The sequence below is a fragment of the Rhinolophus ferrumequinum genome, chromosome 25 (genome assembly GCF_004115265.2).
Source record: "Rhinolophus ferrumequinum isolate MPI-CBG mRhiFer1 chromosome 25, mRhiFer1_v1.p, whole genome shotgun sequence".
Lineage (NCBI taxonomy): Eukaryota > Metazoa > Chordata > Mammalia > Chiroptera > Rhinolophidae > Rhinolophus > Rhinolophus ferrumequinum.
In genome coordinates this window covers 22,684,843-22,705,949 of record NC_046308.1, presented here as the reverse complement: position 1 = coordinate 22,705,949, position 21,107 = coordinate 22,684,843, and the positions used below count along the sequence as shown (strand labels likewise).

General features: G+C 54.6%; 2 protein-coding genes across 3 annotated transcripts in view; both read left to right on the top strand.

Annotated features, from left to right (window-relative positions):
- The first annotated feature begins 971 nt into the window (after window positions 1-971).
- MMP11 (matrix metallopeptidase 11) lies at window positions 972-11,364 on the top strand. Its single transcript, XM_033098357.1, has 8 exons — window positions 972-1,092; window positions 6,387-6,616; window positions 7,549-7,692; window positions 7,773-7,906; window positions 8,051-8,292; window positions 8,417-8,633; window positions 9,291-9,548; window positions 10,499-11,364. The coding sequence occupies exons 1-8, from the start codon at window positions 982-984 to the stop codon at window positions 10,630-10,632; spliced, it is 1,470 nt and encodes a 489-aa protein (XP_032954248.1). The 5' UTR covers window positions 972-981; the 3' UTR covers window positions 10,633-11,364.
- Window positions 11,365-12,478: 1,114 nt separating this feature from the next.
- Window positions 12,479-21,107, top strand: part of SMARCB1 (SWI/SNF related, matrix associated, actin dependent regulator of chromatin, subfamily b, member 1) — a 30,388-nt gene continuing 21,759 nt past the window's right edge. Inside the window, exons 1-3 of one of the 2 annotated variants that reach the window (XM_033097201.1) lie at window positions 12,479-12,775; window positions 16,084-16,195; window positions 17,906-18,035. In XM_033097201.1, the coding sequence (XP_032953092.1) occupies window positions 12,683-12,775; window positions 16,084-16,195; window positions 17,906-18,035 (335 nt within the window). In that variant the 5' untranslated portion in view covers window positions 12,479-12,682. Of the gene's footprint in view, window positions 12,776-16,083; window positions 16,223-17,905; window positions 18,036-21,107 lie in introns of both variants that reach the window. The other variant, XM_033097200.1, reaches the window with a different exon arrangement.

Genomic DNA, 21,107 nt, shown 5'->3' with positions numbered 1-21,107 from the left:
CAGCTCCGGACCCTACCGATCAGTACAGGAGCCACTGCCTGCTTTTTGGCTCAGCAGTGTTGCCCAAGATGGAGCAGATTGCCTGGTGAGGTGGTGAGGCCTCTGGTCATTGCAGTTCATGAGACTGGAGGACCCTTTCCAGCATGGGGACACCACCCATTCCTTTGGTTCTCACCTTCTTTTCCTCAGGTCTCAGGAGGCTGGCCCTGAAGGGCCCTGAGGAGCCTGATGAAGGGATACCAGTGTCCCACTCAAATACTGTCGCCCGCGGCCTCTGACAGCACCCTCTCTCCAACTGAACAGCTAGCGGGCTTCCTGATCCCTCCATTACCTGCTGTTATGGAAAAGCCTGATCTGGTCTCTCCGTCTTGGGGCCTTAGTTTCTTCGTCTATAAATTATCTATGGTTCTGTTCCAAGCGGGGAGGCTGGCCAGCCTCCTCCATACACCTCAGTTTCCCCTGGGACACATTTTAATATCCCTTTTCTCACAGGGGATATAATGCCATCTTCCAGATGGATCAGCGAGGCTCTGAGGAGTGTGGGAACTTGCCCAAGGGTACCACCACCTGTCATAGGCTAACAGGAGGTCAGAGGTCAGGCCACCAGGGAGACCAGCTGGGGATGCGCTTTCCAAAGGTAGGGGTAGGGACCAGAAGTGAAACCCTACTCCTCTTATACTCCCCACCGCACATTGGGGAAACTGAGACCCAGAGCAGCACCAGCTGGCTAGGGTCACCCAGCATCAGGCCTCAGACCACAGACTCGGCCCATCCCCAGGAGGACGAGGTCTCCTGGCCCCGGGTCCCTGCCCCTCCAGCCGCTCCTGGTCCACCTCCCCCACCTTGGCCTCCACCGCAGCCGCGGGGAAAGTTTAGAACAAAAGGCGCGGGGGGCGGAGCCTGGGCGGCCGGGGGGCGGGGCGGAGGCTATAAGGGGCGGCGGCCCGGCGCGGCCCAGCAGGCCCAGCAGCCCCGGGGCGGATGGCTCGGGCCGCCCGGCTTCGCGGCGCCGCCCAGCGCGCCTTCCTGCTGTCGCTGCTGCTGCTGCTGCTCCTGCCGCGGCCGCTGCTGGCCCGGGCCCCGCGGCCGCCGGTGAGTGCCTGCCGCCCTGCCGCTCCTCGCCCAGGGAGCGCCGGGCACGCGGGCTGGGCCCAGTGGCGGAGCTGGACCCACGGGGACGCCCGGGGTGGCCTGGGGCAGCCCGTTACCCAAAACGCTTTCTGGGTCGACTGTGGGCGTGATAGATAGGGAGCTTCCCGTCCCTGGAGGTGTGCAAGTGGAGTCTGCGCGGGGATCGCTCCGCACTAGATGCACGCCCCCTCCCAGCATGGGGACCTGCCCCTCGGTGCCCCAGGTGCAGACTGGGGTGTGTGCTGGTGAAGGTAGCAGAGGGAGTGGTTACAGGGCTCTCTCTATTCTCGGCAGGGACAAAGCGAAGCTGGTGTCAGCCTCCAGGTGTGTGGGCTCAGTGAACACACCTCCAGGTGTGCAGTCGGCTGGAGGATTAAGGAAGAGTTGGGGAGGGCAGCAGCTGCACTGTAGGAGGTGCTACCACCTCGGCACCTACAAGTGGCAAGTTTGGGAGGCTTAGAACCAGTACAGCATGAGCATGAGAGCTACAGTGTGTGTGTGTGTGTGAGAAAATGAGAAAGAATCGGGACCAAGGGTGGGCAGTTGAAACTCTCAGAGAGCAAGAGGATGGGAGAGCAAGGAAAGGGAGAACACTATGATCCCGAGAGAAGAAGCGAGTCCATGGGAGAGAGCCGCAGAATGAGGAGAAGAGGGATGGTCAGGGGGTGTGACAGCCTGCATGTGCCCTGAAGGCTACATGTTCCCCTTGAGTTGGTGGAGCTTTGAGGGACCAATTACAGGGGCGGCCAGGCAGGGGCTGGGGTGAGAGCCTGAGCAACTGCAGGCCCACAGGCCCCTGGTAACCCAGCTAAGGCATCCAGACAGCTCAGGTAGGGAGGGGACCCATTAGGAGGTATGATAGGTAGGAGTCGTGGGACTGGTCCGTTGAGGAGGAAGATCTGACCAGGCTGGGCCCCTAGGTCCAGCCACCCCAGGTCTGCTCTGGCCAGCCTTGCCCTGGGCTGGCTATAGGAGCAGGAGGGGATAGGATGGGGTAGCGTGGGTGAAGGGCACCTCAGTCTGGAGGCCCTGCCTCTTCCCCAGCCCCTCCTGGACCCCTAGAACTTGGGGCAGAGTTGAGAACCATTGTGGGTAGCCGTTGAACCCACGGGTTCTGAAATTGGAGAGATCTGGATTTGAACAAAGTGATCCTAGGGGAGCCCTCTTGTACTTCAGAACTTCACCCTCAGTCTTGTCAGGAGTGGGTGGGAGATAGTGCCCACTGCTGGGCATTGAGGGTTAAATGAGGTAATTTGAGGAGAGGCACAGCCAGGCACGCTAGAGACATTCCGTCACCTGTAGCTGCCACTATGACGTTTGTACAGGGTTAGTTGGGGCCGGGTCTGAGCTAGGCTGTTGTCTGTCACTGCAGATATACAGAGAGCATTTGGGGTCGCCTCAGATGTGTTTATCCCCGGGCTGCTGCTGGCAGGGCCAGGAAAGCTCTGTAAATATTTATCCATCCCAGTTTGTAGCTTTCAGGGTTGATGAAAGCCCCGCAGCCCTTGGGACAGGACGAGCTGGAGAGGAATGGGAAGCGTGGGGCCACAGCGTGGGGCAGAAGATGGACCTGCCTGACAAATGGCTGTGTGACTTGGCCAGATTGCTTGGCCTCTCTGATCCTCAGAGGGGCTTGATGCTGCATAGAATGGCTGGTGATGCTCCTCTTCCTCACAGCCTAACAAAGTGCCCTCCTGTCAGGGTCACCTCCTACCAACAGCAGAAGACAACTATGATTAATTATCTCCCTTAGACCAACAGCAAACTGAGGCTCAGAGAGGCGCACAATTAGCCTGGCCTTACCCAGCAGTTCCCTAGTCTGGGGTCCTCCTTTAGCTCCCTTCTACCAGGTGCCTCCCATTTTCTTGATTGGCAGTTGTCCCAGGGGCTGACTTTGAGCCTCTAGCTCAGCCAGGAGATCGAGTCCGCTGAGAAATTCCTCGAGGATGTTTGAGGCTGTGGCTTGGTGCCGGCCAGAAGAGGGCGGAGTGAGTGAACTGGACACCCACCACAAGGCAGGCCAAGGGAGACTACTGGCTGAGGAGGAGGAGGGATTGCACCAGAAGAAATGCTTCTCAGCAATGTGGGTTTTGGAGATAGGCCGAGAGCTGACAGGGTGTGGGGAGAGCTTTTGGTAGGGAGGTATAAGTCCCAGGTCTAGGCCCAGCTCTTGCCTGACTTGCTATGTTACCCTGAGCAAAGTTATTGACCTCTCTGGGCTCTGGGAAATGCCTGTTTCCAGACCTACAACCTCCCATCATCAGGGCTGTGGATAAGGCCAGGTGTGTCTGTGCGCACCATCCTCTGTCACTGAATCCCAGCAGCCCTGGGCGGACCAGTGCACCCATCTTAGGAATCAGCAGGCTGCCTTATGCCAGGCTTTGCAGCTAGGGCGTCTGGCCCCCGGCCAGAAAGGACTCAGAAAGATGAAATGTGGGAGGTCAGTGGGGCAGGGAGCCTGGGTCCCATCCTAGTAATGGGGAAACTGAGGTCGAGAGCCATTAAATGATGGGCTCACCCCATTTTTGGATCCTAATGGCTGAAGGCCTCCATTCTAGTGCCTTCTGCTCAATCTTTCTCCAAAACCGATGTAAGAGGCCTCTGACTTGCAAGGAGACCCTTTGCACAAGTTGCTCTGTTTGCAAGCTTCCTTCTGACTGCGACTCCTGTTTTATAGTTTAGTCTGGAGTCTTTTGGGGAGCTGGATGTCAGGTGGGTGGTGGGAGCTGTAGGAAATTGGGTGAGAGCAGATGCCCAGGTATGGGACGGGAGGGCCCACAGGGACAAGGAGCCAGGCCAGGGAAGAGGCTCTGTGCCGGATGCTATAGCAGGCATTACAGAAGGACGGCATTTAGCCCTTTGCCATGGCACCATCCCCATTTGACAGATGGGGAAGTTGAGACTAAGAGAGGGCCGTGATTTGTATAGGGTCACTTCGTCCAGGGTTGCTATGGTATAGAATTGAAACTTCTGAATCTAAGACCATGGCTCTTTCTACTGCACTAAGAGTGTCATGATCCAGGGTTCTGGGCATGGACTTGGAGCCTTGTGGGGGCAGGAGAGGAAGGGATATGTGTGTGTCCATTACCTACCCTCTCTCCAAGGCTGGCTGCTCCAGGTCTCACTGAGGGGCAGAGGAGAAGAGAGATTTCTGCCTGTGGGCATAAATAGAGGAGAGGACGGATGGTCACGGGGTGTGTCCCTGACAGGCTGGGCTCTGGGCAGTTTGGGACTCCAGGGGACAAAACAGCCCTGCCCTTCCCAAGGAGGGCCCTGGTATCCCTGCCAGAGTTAAGGAAATAATCTATTTATCCTGGAAGTCAAGGGGGGCCTTGTGGGAGGGGAAAGAGCAGATCCTCATGGCTGGTCACACAGAGATGGGGTCCACATCCTCAATGTGAGACCTTGCATATGTATCATCCCCACCTTATGGGAGGAAGGGGTAGGTTCAGTGAGCCCGCCGGCAAAGTGCCTGGGAAGCAGCAGGTGTTTAATAATGTCCTGTTCTTCTGTCGCCAAGGTGAGGCCAGCCTGTGTCCCTCCTTTAGGGGAAGGGTGACTCCAGTCCAAAGAGCAGAGCAGAGGTACAAGATAGGGTGGGCTAGGAGCACAGACAGCCTGCCACCTGCCAGCTGTTACCTGGGCAAGTTGTTTAACTTCTCTGGGCTCTGTTTCCCCATCTGAGAAATGGGCATAATGAAGGTGGAGTTGGTGAGAGGTCCCATGAGGGGCTAAGAGCATATCCGTAGAGCTATTGGCAGGGTCCTAGCAAACAGCAACAGTGATAAGTACTTATTAGTAGTAAGCCCAGTATCGGCTGGGCTCTGTGAGCTAACCAACCATTCAATAAGCAAGCTCTGAAACTGAGGGAAAACTGGTCCAGGGTCCCACACCCCAAGTAGCTCCATCACCCCCTAGGGGTTCAGAAGCTCCAGGGGTTCAGAAGACCCCTTCTTAGTGGAGTGTTCTTGGGGCTTGAGTGTAGGTGGCTCTGGGAAATGGTTCTTGGTGGCTCCATAATCCAGAGCTTGGGGGTGTTGGGACACTGCTTGGAGCCGTACAGCGCCTGGGACCTGGGAGAGCTGCCAGAGGCCGAGGCTGAGGGTGGAGCCTGGGTGGCATGGCTCCTGCCCCAAATATGGCTGTGGGGAGGCCACGCTGCCCAGACCAGACAGAGTCAGACCAGACAGGCCCTGAGTCTCTTAGCAAACAGCACCACTCCATGCCTCTCCTCCAGCTTTGCATGAAGTCCACAGCCAGGCCTTTGCCTCCGCTCTGGGTCATCAGGACTCTCACCTGGCCCCACCATGCCCTTCCTGGGTGACCTCACAGGGTCTCCCAACCGCTTTGAGCTTCTACTTTTTTCATGCAGAAGAACTGTGACTTCCACCCTGGGACTTGTAGAGGGTGGGGGCTCCAAGTCAGAATCACCATCTGTGCTGCTGGGGCTCTGTCTGGGCAGGGCTGGGGGGGGCTGGGTGGGGCTAGGTGGTAGGTAACTGCTCCTCACCACAAACACACACACGGGCATGGAGGGGGTAGGCAGAACACATCTAGCCCTGCCATGTGCCCAGCCCTGGTGGGGTTGCGCAAAGCTGCCCCCTAGAAGTCAGACCTTGGTTCCAGATGCCCTTACCAGGTGTGTGGCCCCAGGCTAAGTGCTTTACACGCACCGCCTTGGCTCATCTTCAGATCAACACTATTGGGAGATATCCCCATTCATGAGGTGAGCAAATCGAGGCAGGGCTGCAGCTACTCCACACCGGGGAGTGTCCTAGGTGGGTGTCCTGGGCAGGAGTAGTTCACATGACTTGGCAGTTGTGGGGCGGGGGGCAGGAAGGAGACCTGGGAAGAAAGGGGCAGTGGAAAGTATTTGCTGGGGTTGGCAGTAGGGGCAGCAGGAGGAACAGCCTGACCGTTCCTCAGAAGGCTTTGTGGGGGTTCATTCCTGACTGTGTGTGGAGAGTACAGTCTCTGAGCATTCCCCCCAGACCTCACTAGCCCAAATGGCTGGAGTAGGTGACAGGCAGCCTGGGGTCCCTCTAGGAGGCCTTGGAACATGTCATCAGGAAGCCAGTCATCTCGTGCCAAAGAGCCTGCGGGGTGACAGTGGGCATGCCTTTTCTAGCCCTCTGCTTGCCAGGTGACACAGCATGCTGGGGCTGAGCATGGGTGTGCCGAGAGCCCACACCTCTAACCATGCAACACAAGGACCCCAGGCCTGACCAGGCGTCTGCATCCTCTCTCCTGCTCAGGATGCCCACCGCTACCACCCCGTGAGGAGGGGGCTGAAACCCTGGCATGAAGCTCCTCAAAGCAGCCTGGCGCCTGCCCCTGCTGCCCAGAAGGTCCCCCAGCCTGCCAGAGGCCCCCGACCTCTCCGCTGCGGCGTACCTGACCCGCCCGAGGGGCTGAATGCCCGCAACCGACAAAAGCGGTTCGTGCTATCAGGCGGGCGCTGGGAAAAGACGGACCTTACCTACAGGTAGGGCCCATGGCCATGAGCAGGCTCATCAGTGTGTCCGTGTATGCGCCTGTCACCCTCATACCTGCTTCTTGAGACACATGCCAGGGCTAGATCTCCATGGTTAATGGACCTGTGTGTCCACTGACCTCTGAGCCATCCATGGACCAGCACCCCTGAGCCCCAACTTAGATGCACACACACACACCTGTGCCTTCCCATGGCAGAGGGGCAGTGCCTCTGTCAGCAGTGCCTGATGATCCCGTATACATGCTGGGGCACAGCCTTCATCCCTCAGGCAGCTTCTAGGGGGGTCTATAAGGGCCAGGCCCTGGGACTCCATGGTGAAGACAGCCATGATCCGTCCTCTTGGGAAGCTGGGCGTTAACCATGTCATTGTTTAGATCTAGCATCATAATTTGGGATCTGTACAAGTGGGAAACAGTGGTGAATAGGACAGGAAATAGCTCAAGTAACCTGAGGCCCCCGGAGCGATGCAGAAGCTGAGACACATCCTGCAGGTGGAGACTCGGCTTGGGAGAGAAAGCCCATGAAGACTGGTGTGGGGTCGTGTGGCATTGGAGCTGAAACTGCTGGGGGCCTCAGAAATGTCCTGGGTGGGGAACTGGGAACTGAGGGGGCAGGTCAAGGGGTTAAGGACTCCCAACTCCCCACAGTGAATGATACCGACAGGTCTACAAGGTGGGTCTTGGGGATCCTGGTCCTGTGTTCTTCCTTCTGACTGCAGACACCTATGTATACCGAAGAACACCATCCCACACAAAGTTGTGCCCATGTGGCAAAAGGACCAGTGCACGACACCTGAGGTTTACCTGGCCTGGGCGCCACGTGCATATACCCCTACTGAGCATCCAAGGGCAACCCCGGGCCCAACAGCCATCAGGGGCTGACCCTGCCCTGAGTGAGGTCCAGGCCCTTCCTCCTCCCCGCAGGATCCTTCGGTTCCCGTGGCAGCTGGTGCGGGAGCAAGTGAGGCAGACAGTGGCAGAAGCCCTACAGGTATGGAGTGAAGTGACACCACTCACCTTCACTGAGGTGCACGAGGGCCACGCTGACATCACGATTGACTTCACCAGGTGAACCAGCAGCCTGGGACCCCTCTGGGAACCAGCCCCAGCTGTCAACAACCACTGACTCTGCCCCCGCCCACCTGCAGGTACTGGCATGGGGACAACTTGCCATTTGATGGACCTGGGGGCATCCTGGCCCACGCCTTCTTTCCTAAGACCCACCGAGAAGGGGATGTCCACTTCGACTATGATGAGACCTGGACTATTGGGGACGACCACGGTATGGGCAGGGGACAATTTTCCAGACGGGGCACCTGAACATCATAGAGAAGGGGGACTGGCCGAGGTCCTCGAGCTGGGGTCTGGAGCTTGGGTGTTTTGCTGCAGGAGGCTCAGGGATTGCTGGGCTGTCTCCCTTTTCCAGGTACAGACCTCCTGCAGGTGGCAGCCCATGAATTTGGCCATGCGCTCGGGCTACAGCACACCACGGCTGCAAAGGCCCTTATGTCTCCTTTCTACACCTTCCGCTACCCGCCAAGCCTCAGCCCAGATGACCGAAGGGGCATTCAGCACCTATATGGCCGGCCCCGGCCGGCCCCCTCTTCTAAGCCCCCAGCCCTGGACCCCCAGGCTGGAGTGGACACCAACGAGATTGCACCACTGGAGGTGAGGCACAGGAGGGTGGGAAGACAGGAGGTGAGGCCCTGCCCCAGCTACCCCCACCTGACTGGCCTCTGTGGCTCCAATGTGGGCTCTTTCCCGGCCCTCTCCCCCACCTCCCCTGCCCCAGCCGGAAGCCCCACCAGATGCCTGCGAGATCTCCTTTGATGCGGTCTCCACCATCCGTGGGGAGCTCTTCTTCTTCAAGGCGGGCTTTGTGTGGCGGCTACGCGGGGGCCGGCTGCAGCCTGGCTACCCTGCGCTGGCCTCTCGCCACTGGCAGGGACTCCCCAGCCCCGTTGATGCAGCCTTCGAGGATGCCCAGGGCCACATCTGGTTCTTCAAGGGTGAGTGGGGGCAGGGGGTCATGCTCAGATTTCCAGGAGCCTGGAATGTCATGGCCAGGGGTAGGGACAGACAGACAAATATAGGCAGGTAGAGGGTGCCCTGAAAGCTTGGGGCCACGGGAGAACAAGGCTCATTCCTCTGGGCACAGCTGGGAGACTTCTGAAGGCAATGGCTCTCAAGGTGGGAGTAGAATAGAAAGTACTGCACAGTGGGTCACACATTGGCCTCCAGCTCAGGTGGTGAAGTGACTCACCTGAGGGTATAACTTGAAAAAGGCAGAGCAGGGATTTGATCTAGGTCTGGCGACTGTAAAGCCTGTGCTGTTAACTTACAACTGCATTAGGGAGCATTCCAGGTGGCAGGGACTTCATAAACAAGGGTCCACCTAAGACCTGTGGCAGGGACCAGGGCTGAGCCCCAGGGGGTGGTGAGCAGTCAAATGCCCGGGGAAGGAGTGGGAGCCCAGGTGCCTCTCTGCTGCTGAGAATTACCTTTCTACGTGGTACCTTCCAGAGCCTGTACTGCCCCAGCTTATCCCTGTTGGCTCCAACTTCCCCTGGGGTGGGGGCGCCAAGCAGGATAAGGAAACTGAGGCTGGGAAAGTCCTGGTGGTGGTGGCAGCTGGGCAGGGCCATTGCAGCCTCCCCTCTCCACAGGCGCTCAGTACTGGGTGTACGATGGTGAGAAGCCAGTCCTGGGGCCCGCCTCCCTCTCTGAGCTGGGCCTGCCAGGGTCCCCGGTCCACGCAGCCTTGGTCTGGGGCCCTGAGAAGAACAAGATCTACTTCTTCCGAGGCGGAGACTACTGGCGCTTCCACCCCAGCACCCGCCGTGTGGACAGCCCCGTGCCCCGCCGGGCAACCGATTGGCGAGGGGTACCCCCTGAGATTGACGCCGCCTTCCAGGATGCTGACGGTGCGTTGGTGATAGGGCAGCTGGTGGAAGGGGTGTAGCAGGTGCGTCTTCCTCCCTGTGGTGGCTGGATGTCAGCTCTTCGTCACAGGGCCTTTGTCCAGCCCCCTCCCCATCCAGCCTCCTCCTTGTACCAGCGCTCGGTTATACCTTCCATGTTGTAGATGAGGAGCTTGAGGCCCAGACAGGAGCAAGGACTTGCCCAGGCCCCAGCCATGGCTGGTAAAATAATAACCACTGCACACACGACTGACAATGCTCCCGGCACCTAAGCTCCCTACCTGTCTCATGCAATTCTCTGACGTAGCACCTGTTAGGAACCCAGTTTGCAGAAGAGCAAACAGATTCAGGTGATGAGGTCCCTAGCCAGGGCCACCCAAGTGGATAGTGGGTAACCAGGAACCCCCACCCAGGCAGTCCCTGCTGAGCTGTCCAGCCTCCTATAATCTCCAAGGACTAGACTGGGGACTCATAGTCCATTGCCCTCACCTGTGCCCCCTTCCCCCTTTGCTTCTGTGCTTTCCCACACTGGGACCTGCTGGGAAAGCTGTCCTGTGGTGGTCTCAGGCTCTGGGGCTCCAGGTTGCCTCTATCACCCTCCATAACTCAAGATACCCATCGGTATCTGGCTGGTGGGTGTGGGAATAAAGTGAGGTAGAGGGAGGGGTGAAGAGGGAAACAGGACTTGCCTTCCTGAGATGTTGGAATTGGACGTCTGAGGCTCTCAGCAGCTGTCAGGCTGGGTCGTAGCCTAGTCCAGACTCTGGGCAGGACTCCCCCAAGGGAATGGAGCTTCTGGAAGGGCCGTCCTAAGGCCTGCAGGTTTCAAGGAACTCAGTGGTGGCCAAGCCTGCCCACCCGGACCTCCCCGTGCCCATCCCTAGGCATAGCCTGGTGAGCAGGTGAGAGGCCCGGTGTCCACTCACCCAGGCCTGACCCTCTTCTCTCCTCAGGTTACGCCTACTTCCTGCGTGGCCTCCTCTACTGGAAGTTTGACCCAGTGAAGGTGAAGGCCCTGGAGGGCTTTCCCCGCCTCGTGGGCCCCGACTTCTTTGGCTGTACAGAGCCTGCCAACACTTTCCACTAACCACTGCTTGGATGCCCTCAGGGCCCCTCACCCCTGCCAGGCCACTGACGTTGCCTAGAGACCCATGGCCATCTTTGTGGCTGTGAGCACCAGGCATAGGACAGAGCCTGTGGCTCCTCAGGGGGGTGGGGAGGGGTGGCTCCCACCATGACAAGTGCAGGAAGGGCCACGCAGGTCGTGGTCACCTGCCAGCAACTGTCTCAGACTGAGCAGGGAGGCTTTGGCATCAAGGGTGAGGGTGGTCTTGGACCGGTTCCACCCTACCTGTGCAGGTCACGGTCAAACCCGGCTGCCTTCGCTCTCCATCTTCGTCCCTCAGGAAAGGACCTCAGCAGGGCTGAGGGAGCTGGAGCCCTTGCTCTGTCCCTGATATGAGGTCCCTGCAGGGTGCTGGCACATGGATCCCGGGGCCACGTAGCCTTCTGCCCTTCCCTGAGAAGTCATTTCTGGGTAGGTGCTTGGAACTGGCTGCCTTCAGTTGGTGATCCTGGAGATCTGTTCCCCAAGATCCAGGCCAGAAGGTCTAGAGTCATCTGGGGACAGGGGTGCTCACTGCTGGAGACCCAGGGCCCTGGAGGCCCCAACATACCTCAATCCTGTCATGGGCCGAATCCTCTCCAGCCTTCATCCCAGCACTGAGACCCTCCAAAGCCATGTAAATGTGTGTACAGTGTGTACAAAGCATTTTCTTTCTTTTTTTTTTTTACGGAGAACTGTCATTAAACAGTCATTTTCTACCTGCCTGCCTGGGGTGTCTCTGTGATTGTGAGTCTAGGATGGGAGCTGTACCAGGGAAGTGGGAGACCCGGCTTGGGACCTGTTCTGTCCTCGGAACCAGGGTGGCAGTCCACCCCACCCCCAAGTCTCTGGTCTTTGGCGCTGGGTACTCTGTGTAGGGCCCCTCCTGCCCCATTCCTCCATCTCGTCTGTCTAGATGCGTGTAGTGCCTTCGTACTTGGTTCCCTGCTTCCCCGGCTTGCCCCTCAGATCATCCTCCCCTAAGCAGTGGTCACTTTATCTGATCTTCCAGGCCCAGCCCCTATCCCGTTGTCGTCAGGATACAGAACAAAACTCATGTTTACAACAGCTGACGCTTCCTAACAAGTGTCTCCTTGCCTGCCACCCAGCCCGGTGTATCTCCTTTACAGCTGCAATTTTTATTCGAAATTTATATGAAATCGGCAGCTGTGGGCCGGTTTTGACCTACTGCATTGTTCAACGGGAAACGTGGATGCTTTGATGCTTTCATTAATGTCATTCCCCACTCCCACAGGGCAGGGCTCTCTAGTTGCACTGCAGGGCTCGGCTTGTTGTCCGTACAAAGTGCAGAGTTAAGGACGGAATGGAGAAGGTTCCCTCCCTTCCAACACTCATCTGACGCACCAGCCAAACCAAATACCACCCAGATTGGAATCCTGCCAAGCCGTGTAGTCTTGGCCCATGCTAACACCGCCCTGTGTTGTCGTTCTGCCCATTCCTACAGCTGCAGGAACAGCTGCGGGCCGAGAATTGGGATATCTAGGAGTCCTCTTATCTGCTCAACTGCACCGTTTTTTCAGGGTGGGGAAACTGAGGCACACCTACTACTGGCCTCCTCACACCCTGCAGAGCTCACTTTGTTCCTCTTCCATTGCGTTGAGTTCCAGTCCTAGCTGTAGGACTGGGAACGCCAACGCCTGAGTCAGGGCCTCGATTGCTATTTCCACCTGAGAAGTCTTCCTTGGTACCGAGACTTGGGAGGAAGCCTGGGAGGAAGAGAAACGGATTTAGGCTCCTTTAAGGGACCCACGGGAGCGCGCCTTGGCCTTTTGTTTGGGTGGCGGTAGCGCGCGCGTCGGCGTCAACGCCCGCGCATGCGCACAGAGGGAGGCCTGGTCGTCGTCGCTGCGGCTGCTGAGGAGCCCGGCGGCGGCCGCGGCGGCGCGAGTACTTGGCCCGGACCGCCCTTTGCTTCCCGACTTCGGCTCCCTCGACTTGGCACGCCCCAGCGCCGCCTCAGCCCTCCCGATCCCTCGCAGCCCGGCTTTGGCTGCCTGCCTCCACCGCCGCAATGATGATGATGGCGCTGAGCAAGACCTTCGGGCAGAAGCCCGTCAAGTTCCAGCTAGAGGACGACGGCGAGTTCTACATGATCGGCTCTGAGGTAGCCCGCGGCGCGTCCTCGCCCTCCCGGGCCCCGGCCCCGCGGGAGCCTCAGGGCAGGTCTGCGCGTCGGGAACGCGCGTCTCCATTCATCGCGGCGAGGGGGTGCGCGCGCACGCGCGACGGGATGTGGCTTAGCAGGGCGTGGCCGGCAGGCCCCGCCCCGCGCTCCTCTGCGATTCTGGGTTTACTTAGCCATTTTGTGGTGGTGGGAACGTACCCTGTCGCCAGAACTAGGGCTCCCCGAGGGGCTGCTGGTTTCGTGCTGAGTTGGTACAACTCCAGACAGACGCAGACAAACTGGGTGTTACGGTTAGCCCCTGCGAAACACCCCGTTGGGGGTGATAATGTTGGAAATATCACGTGCGCCCCTCCCCCATTGCTACATCTGGGATCCTGAAATCGCCGGTTGTAAACATGGGGCTTAGTGAGGGCTCATCCTCATTGTGTTCGTTGCCTTTGAGGTGGGCAGGAGGTGTTTTGATCTTTGTTTACCAGGGAGGAAATAGGTTGGGAGGAGAATATTTGCTTTTGGGTGGATAAGGCCATCCTATTTCATTTGGGTGGATAAGGCCCCAGGTCCTGAGCTAGCTCTCAACAATTCAGAAGCAATTGACACTGTGGATATCTTGGACTAACTGAATTATTACAGGAGAAAGAGCCTAAAGATTTTTAATCCTGAACTAGAACTGATAGCACTTTGTTGAATCAGCTGGACCACTGACAGGAGGAAAACTTTTCAATGGTAGTTTGTACTAAGTATATTAAGTTTTTGCAGATTGCCTCAAACTAGCCCCTTTGGGTCTAAAGGCCATCCCCAGGTAGTGTATACTCCTTTTTTTTTTTTTTAATTATGGATATATAACTCAGATGTGCATATACCAAGCAGTAGAGTCTCTCATGTAATGAGGTAAGTGCTAATCTTGGAGAGCTAAATAAGTCCCAAAATGCCAAGCGCTGCCTTTCCCTGTAGTACTTTAAAGTATCAGACACCAACATTTCATTCCTGATTTTACAATTTTTGTTGTTTTTCTTCACAGCTGATCATAGCGTGAATGAATTACGCCTCATGATGGTCACACTGAGGCAATCACCCTGTGATTCCTGGCCAGTTATATCAAATTATGAGGCCAACATTGTCAGCATCAGAACTTGAGTGTTACCATTTTTCACCAATTTTTATTAAACAAAAAGGGCAGGATGCAATAATTTTTTCACATTATCCCGTAAATGCTGCTCTTCAAAGATAGCCATGCTGGGGAAGTGGAGTCAGTGCGTGTCTATCTGCCGTGGCTCAGAATGGTCCTCATCAGCCTAAGTGCAGGATATAGAAGACAGCTGAGTTTTAGTACGTGATAATGGGCAGATCGTTTAAATAAATCTTTACCTGGTCTAATGGGCAAGAAAAGCAATCAATTTGGTTTCGATTCTGAGTATGTGGTACCTCTGAAAAGCAAGCTTTCATTTATTAGGTGGAGCAAATTGAGAAGAAGCATGCAGCCAGGTGGGAAGAAGTCAGGAGGCCTGGTTCCAGCTCTGTTCTGCCTCCTTGTCACTTTTCTCATGTGTATAATGAGATGCTTAGACTAGATGACCTCTGAGATTTTCTCTGTAACACATTTTAGCTTCTAGAAAGTTATCTGCAGTCTTCTCTTTCAGCCCTGTTGAGTGAGACCATTGTCCTGCGACCGAGCCAGTAGAGACCTAGATGGGAGAAGGGAGAGGAGGTTTGCTTTCTGGAGCTTGGCTTAACAATTGTCAGACTTTTGGAGGTCTGGGAAAGGTTCAAGATCAGAATGCTGTCTATTGATGTCCAGTCGTTCCTGTGATAGCATTGGGTGCACGGCCCCCAGGCCCCTTCCCTTTGGGCAACAGGCCACTCAGAGAGGTGGGCCAGCCATAGCATCACACCCAGTGCCGTGGAGTGGCTTTGGGAAGACATCCGCAGTTGCAGTAAGTGTGTGTGACTGTTCTCCCGCCATCTGCAGGTAGCTGCATTCACCAAGCCAGAGTCATAGACCTGAGAGGACCTAGGGTATCCCCAAGTCCAACCTTCATTTCAGGCAAAAACTGGTTCAGGGAAAACCCAGGAAGGCAAACCCTGGTCTCCTCTATTCTGAAGGGGCCTTGGGAAGGCTCTAGGAGTCCCGGAGCTCCCCAGGACCTTCAAGGTAGTAGTGGGGGACACTATTGTTAATGTCTTTTCAAAACCTAATGGAAACTATACGTTTACCCTTGGATGGTAATGACACTCAAGCCAAATAACCGACAGGGGTCTGTGCCTTCTGTGTGGAGCACGATTGACTGGCTATGGTCACCTCTCACGCTGTTCAGCAGCTCTGGTTGTCGATCATGGAAATCTTTGATTCATGAAAAATGGAGAAATATTTTTATTAAATAAGTATACTATGTTGCGTAGGTAAATGGGACAATAATAGAAGTGGTCCTTTGTGTGGTCAACTTCAAAGTTGCTGTGCATTTGACAGATGAGTAAGGAGAGCCAGACTGGGGAAGTGATTCCTGGTCACAGGTGGAGACATCACCTGGCACCCAGTCAACTGGCTGTCTCCTGCCCTGTGATTCACATGGTCATTTTGGAAAAGTCAGTGAGACAATGAGGTTTCTTTATAAAAAACTTTAGGACGAGATTTTTTTTCTTTCCATTAAGGAAGTCATACTTTGAGTATTTGGTTCAAGCAAACTGAAGCTATTGTTTGGAGAAGTAATGATTTATATAGCAATCTGGTGATTGCTGATAAGTGCTTTTTAAACTCTCCGGAAAATTCCTTTGGTATCCCTGGTTTGAGTTTTGTTACTAAACAAAGCAACAAGTTCACGGGGAGGGGAAATTATCCTGCATCTGTCTAAAATTAAAAGACCTTTTTGGTGTTTATTACATCGTAAAAATATCAAAGTCTAGTTTTTAAGATGAAAGAAAGTCAAAGAGGCCTTACATTTCTGGAAAGTGCCAGAGATCTTTAGTCCAACATCAAAATCACCACAAGCTTCTCAGTGAACTCCGGGAGCTTGGTGAGCTCTGAAGGCCTGCCCCACGAGCCTCGGTCCTGTCATCAGGATGCGGATATTATTGCCCCCGCCTCGAGGAGCAGATGCAGGCCACATGTGCACTGCTGTTGAACCCTTGATGTCAGCAGAATGCGTTTGGATCGCTGCTGAAAGCCTGGTGCCCAATGGCCAACTCAATGCCTGTTTATCCATCACCTGATCCAGCAGAGCCTGTGCGCCAGGATCCTTCCCTTTCACATGGAGTTACGACCCTCATAATGAGCCTTCTTGCTTTACCCATAGGTGGGAAACTACCTCCGTATGTTCCGAGGTTCTCTGTACAAGAGATATCCCTCACTCTGGAGGCGACTAGCCACTGTGGAAGAGAGGAAGAAAATAGTTGCATCGTCACATGGTAAAAAAACAAAACCTAACACTAAGGGTGCGTCTTCACGAGGGTTTGTAAACCTGTTTCAAAACCACTCGCTTATGTCATGAAGATAAAACGTTTTCACTCCAGAGTGTCTTCACTGCAGCCCTGACCTTCGTGTGGCAGGGAGCATCCTAGGGACGGGGTACACGTGCAGCTCAGGCATGCACGTGGCTCCAGGTAGCCAGTGGTGGTCCTTTGGCAGGGATTTTCAGCAGGGCCAGGGGTGTGCGGTGGGGCGGGGGCTGGGCCGGGACAAGAGCAGGTGCTGTGAAGACATGTTGGTCTCAAAACGTTTTAGGAATGCTGTGATGCTCTGCCATCTGCCGTGGGCATATCGCCATAGTCACCCTCCATACAGCCCGAGTGGCGGGTGGTGGCCCCAGCGCCCACTCCCCTCTGGGGCTTTCACCGCTTTGCTTCCCAGAGCACATCCATTCCCATAGCACTTCATTCTGGAGCTCATGTGCATGTCCCTGCTCGTTGTGCCTGAGTGTGCCTGGGGCTTGCGAGATGAGCCACCTGACACTAGTGACAGTAGAGACACTAGCATGCTTCAGCGGTGGCAGCTCTGTGCAGGGCGAAGGGATGCTCTCGATCTTCTTGGGGCTCCGTCAGGAAAGGCTCATGCTTCATTTGGGTTTGGACACAGCACCATGTTTGGCAGGTGGCGAAACTGCTTCCCACTTGGCAAGGGTGCCTTGTAGAGAGCTGCCTGGGGCCTGGGTGAAGACCCAGCCTGAAGCCCTGTGTGCTTGTGTGTGAGTGTGCGCTTTGCAGTCCTGTCCCGTTTGGTTGTGTCTATAAGTGCTGCTGTGGTCTTGTCTACTGTGGGCAAAGTAGTAGTTCTTTTAATGCAGGAGCCAGAGCTGCTTTTTTATCTGCTGCTATAACATTTCCACTCACTCACTTAAAAAAGTCTCCTTTTTGTCCTCCTTCCACCCCTCGCCCCCTCAGTGGAGTACCAGTCATTAACGCATTGAGTTCCCAGCTTTGCTTTCCCCTCTGCAAGCCTCAAATGAAGTCTTGGTGACTCTTTTGCCTTGTGCTTTGGAGACACCTCCCCCATAACTGATTTGTTTCTCCAGGAGAAGCCAGGCTGGACCTGCAGACAGGTAGCCAGCTCTTGACCAAGGTTCCCTAGAAGTTATGGATTGAGTTGTCTAGAATCTGTCCCGTTTCCCAGATAGCGCGTGTTGACTGGCTCAGGGCCAGGAGTTCATGTTCAGTGTGAAGCAGCTCTTTCCAACTCTCTGGGCTCTTGTTTTAAAAGAAAATATTTTTCATCTTTCATTCCATCTCTCCACTTTGCTTCGTGTTGTGGATTGCAGTGGTGTCAGACCTCTTCCCACTGGTGGTACTACTCTGGAGCCTTCCTTTTCTCCTGAGAGCCCCCGTTGGCTGTGCTGCGCTGTAGCTGGGGCCGCTGCCCTTTGCACTTCCTCTGTGCCCGGAGCCAGTGCCTGGGACACATTAGTCCAAGGAAATCCTCAGGGAGTGTTGACCCAGTAGGACCTCTAAATAAGCTGCTCAGTCCAGATTGCCCTTTTGGAAGAGGCCAGCATTCAGCAGTAGTAAGGTCGCCACCTGCTTTTCCCACCTCCTGCATGTGAGGACTGATGTGCCTCTCCTGGCTGCTGCTGGTCACTGCTTCCCCAGCAGGCTGACCACAGCTGACCACCTCTCTGGTTACAGATCATGGATACACGACCCTGGCAACCAGTGTGACTCTGTTAAAAGCTTCAGAGGTGGAAGAGATTCTGGATGGCAACGATGAGAAGTACAAGGCCGTGTCCATCAGCACGGAGCCCCCCACCTACCTCAGGTACTGCACCCGGGCCGGGCTGAGCTCTTGGGACAGCCATGGGTATTTTTCTCATACTCCCGAGTTGGTTGGGGTTAAGTCGAACAGAGATACTTTTCAACACCCTACCCACAGTGCTTACAAATCATCTTAGCCAGGTTTTCTAAGTTTCTTCTGTATCATTGGAATTTCTAAGAAACATAAGCCAAGTCTCAGATTGTGGAGAATGGTTAGGAATGCTTTGAAAGTGTGACTAATCTGTCAGAAAAATTAGTGGCTCACATAAAGTTGCAAGAGAAACAAACAGTAGATTTGAATGTATAAATTGAGAACCTTTGAGAGTGTTTACAGTAACAAACAGGCAAGTAATTGGGAAGTTATGTTGTAGAAAGAGTGTGCGTTCAGATTTATAAGAGAAGCTTAGATACTCCAATGGACAACTAGGTAAAGGGTGGTCCACACTGGAAGTACCAGGAGTAAACAAACACAGGGAATGATGTTTGTCCTCGTGTGTAATTTAAAAAATTCAAAGTTAAATAAATAAATAAAGATGCAACATTAAAGAATTGAGGAGAGCGTGACAAAGGTGTGCTTACGAATGCTACAGTGGCCTGTATGTGGGCGTGATCTTTTTGTAAAGCATTTTGACATCAAACATTTGTTTGTTCTCTGGCCCATTAATTTCACCCCTGGGGATTTGTCCCAGAGAAATAATTTAATTTAAAAGAACACCACCATCAGCAAAACCCATTATATATGTACAGAGATGCCCCTGGGAGCGCTGTGAATAATAATGGAAAATATGGAGCCACTTGAGCGTCCAGGCTGAGTGAGTGAAGATGCACCAACCGGAATGGACTAGGTTATAACCCTGTATGTCATAGTAGGCTCTGCAGCAACTGAAAACATGGTTCATGTGAGTGGGGCATGCAGAGTACCTATCTTAACGCTTTCAGTTCTCAAGAACATGCATTTGTATGCACAAAACCCCTGGAGCACTAAGGGGGTCGGAAAGGGGTATTTCTAGGGATGTGGTTATGAAAAATCATTTCTTTTCAGATTTTCTCTCAACTTTACTATTGGATTGTTTATATAATCTACCCTCCACCCCCACTGAAAAAGGTGGCACAGATCCAGCCTGGCCAGTGTTATAGATGTGTGCTCTACAGATTTCTTTTTTCCGAGGGATGTGGTAAAAACATAAGGATGGCTAGACTTTCCCAGGGAAGTGGCAGAAGGAAATTAGGTACATATGGATAGGACTTTCAAGTCTGCACATGTCAGCTGGGAAACGTTTGTGGGGCGATAAACACTTTCTTAATGATGGTGTCATATGAGGAACAGCTGAGGGAGGAGTAGAGTCTTATTACCCAGGAGGCCAGAACTACAAGAGGGGGGTGGGGGGATAAGAGTTTGAGGGAAGCCGCTTCCATGGGCTTTATGCTCAGGAAGTGCCTTCCCACTAGCCAGTCAGCTTCACGGGAGGACTGGCACCTCCCCTCCCCCTCACTGGCCAGGTACAGCAGATGCTGGCTGCCCCCTCCTTGGGCAGATGTCCTGGCAGTGGAAGAGGATTGAATGACGTGACTCAGATTTTCGGATTCTGTGTATGACCTGTACCTGTGACATAACTTGCATTGTCCACTTGAGACAGCTGCCAGACAGGAGGAGGGGTTGGTAGAGCAGCCCAGACCTGGAATTGAACCGAATTGCTATTGAGTTAGAGCAGGATTTGGGGGGAGGGGGAACCTCAGAGCTCTCGGAGGCTCAGAAAAGAGGTGGTGGGCTAGACCTGTGGTTCCCAAGTATAGGCCCAGCGCACTGGCACCGCCCATGGAAGTTGTAAAGAATCCATACTCCCAGGCGCTCCCCCAAGACTGCAGTCACTTGATCTGGGTGGGGCTCAGGAATGTACCACTTAAAATGTTGTGCTCTGAGTCTGTGTAGCCAGGATTAGAAACTGCTGGCCCAGATAGGCTGTGGCAGGGACCCCAGTCTTGCTGCCTGAGCTCTAAGCCCTGCCCAGATTCGTACCATGTTCTCTGTTTTCCCAGGTCTCTGATATAAGGTGAAGGCCAGTCATAAGATCCAAGCGAGACTTGGGTACAGGAGACTTGATGAAGTCCTGGCCAAATTTGGTGCTGTGAATCCTCCCTGACCAGCCCTCAATCAAGGGGTACTCCCAGACCTCAGCCTCTGAGGTGCGAGTGTCCCCAGCTTTAGCAAAGAAAAGAGGTAAAGGGCTCGGGCCTCGGCAGGTCATGGCCTCTGCCTCCGCCACCATGAGAAAGGAAGGGCTGCCAGCTGCACCTCCTGGCCCACTGGGCACTGTCGAAGCAGCAGGACATGCAGCCGTTGTCACATTCTCTGAGCTATAGCAAACAGTTATTGAAGAAGACATGGTGTAGGTGTTTATTGGTGAATTACACACCGTCGATCCCCTCACTTAGCTCAGTCTCACTGGGAAGGCAGCCCCGAGGACGATAAAAGAACATGCAGACTGTAGTGGGAACCTGAGCCTTCTCGTCTGGCAAATCCAGCACTGGAACCTCATTTTAAAATATAAAATAGCTTTTGGTATTTTCCTAGTAGGAAAAGCAAGGTGTAATTCGGAGAGAAGAGTGAACCTTTTATGAGATACGGAATACTGAAATTACTTTGAGCGTCACTTTCTTGAACGTATTTCCCAACACCACATCTGCTGGTCTGGAAGCCTGGAGGCCAGCAGCGTAGCTTAGGCCATCTCAGGCTGGCCTGCGTGCTTGTCTAAAATAATAGTCTGGTCATGTCTCTCCCTACTTCAAACCCCTGGGGACTCCCGCCCACCTGCTGAATGCAGTCCGTTTCTCACGGAGCACGCCAGCCCCTAAATTGGGACCTCCGTCTGTGTCCCACATCTCTAGTCCCAGCCAAACCCGCATCTGTTGTTGTCTGTGCTCCTTCTGAAATGCTCTTCCCCTTCCAGTCCCCCACCCCAGTGAACCCCAACTCAGTGTTTAAGGCTTCACTCTTCTGGAAAGCCGCCTGCTTGTGCCCCTTCCCCACAGAAGGACGGTCTTTCTGTGAAGCCATGCCCAGCACACAGTGTGTTAC

Coding starts and splice junctions, on each gene's coding strand:
- MMP11 (XM_033098357.1), top strand. CDS start 982: ATGGCTCGGGCCGCCCGGCTTCGCGGCGCCGCCCAGCGCGCCTTCCTG. Junction 1,093..6,386: donor CCCGGGCCCCGCGGCCGCCG/GTGAGTGCCTGC, acceptor TCTCCTGCTCAG/GATGCCCACCGCTACCACCC. Junction 9,549..10,498: donor CGCCTTCCAGGATGCTGACG/GTGCGTTGGTGA, acceptor TTCTCTCCTCAG/GTTACGCCTACTTCCTGCGT.